Source organism: Oratosquilla oratoria, chromosome 17 (genome assembly GCF_046742065.1).
Source record: "Oratosquilla oratoria isolate Oo_2021 chromosome 17, ASM4674206v1, whole genome shotgun sequence".
In the NCBI taxonomy this organism is placed as follows: domain Eukaryota; kingdom Metazoa; phylum Arthropoda; class Malacostraca; order Stomatopoda; family Squillidae; genus Oratosquilla; species Oratosquilla oratoria.
Window position 1 is genome coordinate 65010861 of NC_134793.1, and position 2500 is coordinate 65013360.

Sequence of the window (2500 nt, forward strand, 5' to 3'; positions counted from 1 at the left end):
ATATATATATATATATATATGTACCATACATAATGTTCTTACATATGTGTGTGTGTGCGTGCGTGCGTGCACATGAATGAATACTCTGTCAGTTTTTGTGTAAACTAGAGGTTCTTATGCACACAGATCCAAAAATACTAACAACTAAAATTGTATTCTATAGAGTAGCCTTATAACAAAGCAAGATTAATCTTTTAGAGGTTCCAACAGTGTCTTATGTACTGTATTTAATTTCAACTGTACTATCAAATATAGTAAAAGAAAGTGTAGCATGATTTTTATTATATATTTTTCTAATTTTATGCTCGTGGGTATTCTCTCATATGAAAGGAATCCACCATACCAAGACCTAATCATAGATATTGAAAATAATGTATAAGGTATCTGGTAATCCAGGAAAAGAGGATCTTATAAGGATCCACATTTGTTTCAATAGAGTATAATTTCAAGCTGATCCACCACTCTAGAACAAGTAATAAAAGACATCAGATGATTTCTGGGCCGCATTGAACTGTTTCCCAGTAGGTTAAGAGATCTAATTAGATCAATTAGATTCCACAAACAAACTGATCAAAAGACACTGCTATGGTGCACTCTAAGGCACAAGGTTTTTCCTAGACCCACTTTCTACTGTGTTTAGACAAAGGCCTGGTAGAGTAAATTACAGAATCGTATAGAAACTGCGTTTATAACATTCTGATAGAGGCGATGAAAATTGCATATACCAAGGGAAAAAGAGGGTTTTGATGTTGGCTTGTATACAGTAAGGAGTACGGAATTGTTGGGTGGGAGTGAAAAACGGGGGTTCCAATATGTGACGGGGGGAAGGGGAGGGGTATCATAATGTGACCGGGGAAAGGGTGAAAGGGGGTGCCAAAATATGGCTCTTTTTGACCCTCTGGGGGAAAAGAATCAAATGTGAAAAGTGAAATGCCAGGTTATGTCAGGATAGCAGTTTCTTTGGAAAACAATGTTCATTGAGAATCGCAGAATTTCCCAAAGTCTTCTTCGATATATCATCTTCAAGATGAGAAAGTGCCACAGAAGGAGTCATTACATCTAAGATGAATATAATTAGGGAAAGTCAGGGTGCCAGGCTGGGAGCCACGGTGGTGAGGGAAAGCCAGGGATGTCCCTCCCTCCATCAGCAAGCTCCGCCCACCCAAGTAGAGCTCAGCTATTGGTTCACTTCTAACAGTTCCGCGTCGTAGGCTCCGCCTACCTCGCATTCTCGTGTTCCCATTGGCTGCTCTCTGCTAACTGCCTTCTTCTCTTTTCAGGTCGGCGAGTGGAAGCTCCAATGTAGGAGGAGCACTCGACAGCAAAACGACAAACGGCCTGCCGGAGGGCGTGGTTGGGGTTGGGCCTGTGGAGGGGCTGCTCTTCGTGGGCGGAGCCGAGGATGTGAAGCGTGAGCCAGAGGACCTGACGGCGGGGCGCCGACCCACCAGTCCCGCGGAACGCGGCGTGTTGTGCGACAAGCGAAGAGCCCTGTTGGCCACGCACGGTGACTCTCCACCTGACTTGGACGGAACCTCTGGTTTGAAAGAGGAGCTGGATCACCGCGTGATCAAGGAGGAGGTGGGCGAGCGCCCACGGGCCAATCAGACCCTTGTGATACAAGCGCCTCTGGATTCCGGAGAAAAAATGAGTGCAGGGGCAGGTAGTTACATCACGGGGTTCCCCGCAACCTCGCCACAAACCTCATACGAGCATATGCCCACCTACCTGGCGTCCTCCCCGCAGCCCTACGCCACCTCTTCGTCGCCAGCGGTTCGAGGATCTCCTTCAGTGTATACTGTGGCCACGGAGTACTACCCACGCGATTACTACACAACCACCGATACCCAGTATGGCACGGTACGTCAGGAGTATTCCGCAAGCGACGTGGCCTTTGTGGACCGTTATTTGCGGCCCGCCAATGCCTACAAAACGACCACAGTTTCCGGGTTGACTGTGGATTTACCTTCCCCCGACTCCGGCATCTCTGCAGACGCCATCACTCCGCGTGACCAGGCCACGATCACGCAGGTACGTGGACACGCACCTGTGTGCTGCCCTGTCCTGCCCTGCCCCAAGGTGACTGCGCGCCGAGCCAGCTGACCTGCGCGCCGAGCCAGCTGAGTTGGCCCCCATCCCCCCTCTCCCCCCTCTCGTGACCCGGTACAGCCACCATCTGGGTGGCAGGCGTGAGTCGCCTCCGCCGCCGCCTCCGCTGACTGCCACGCGTGACCCGAGCTGCCTTGAGTCAGCCTCCGCGGATGCCCCAAAGCTGCTGTTGATGCAGCTGTTGTTGCTGCTGCTACTTCTTTTGCCGCTGTGGCTCCTCACGGCGCCGTGTCGCGTGCTCTGCTGCAGCTGCAGCATATTGTGGTGTATTTGTTGTTGTTGTTGTTGTTGTTGTTGTCGGTGATTCTGACACGGCGCTCGGGGATCAAACATGTGATTTCCGCGGACGGGTCACTTGCTCTTTTCGCTTCGCTTCTCTTCACGAGTGAGC

General features: G+C 50.2%; 1 protein-coding gene across 1 annotated transcript in view; it reads left to right on the plus strand.

The window, feature by feature from the left end:
- Positions 1-1273: 1273 nt before the first annotated feature.
- Positions 1274-2500, plus strand: part of grh (grainy head) — a 465101-nt gene continuing 463874 nt past the window's right edge. The window contains exon 1 of the mRNA XM_076201048.1: positions 1274-2031. Coding sequence (XP_076057163.1) covers positions 1648-2031 — 384 coding nt within the window. The 5' untranslated portion in view covers positions 1274-1647. The remainder of the gene's footprint in view (positions 2032-2500) is intronic.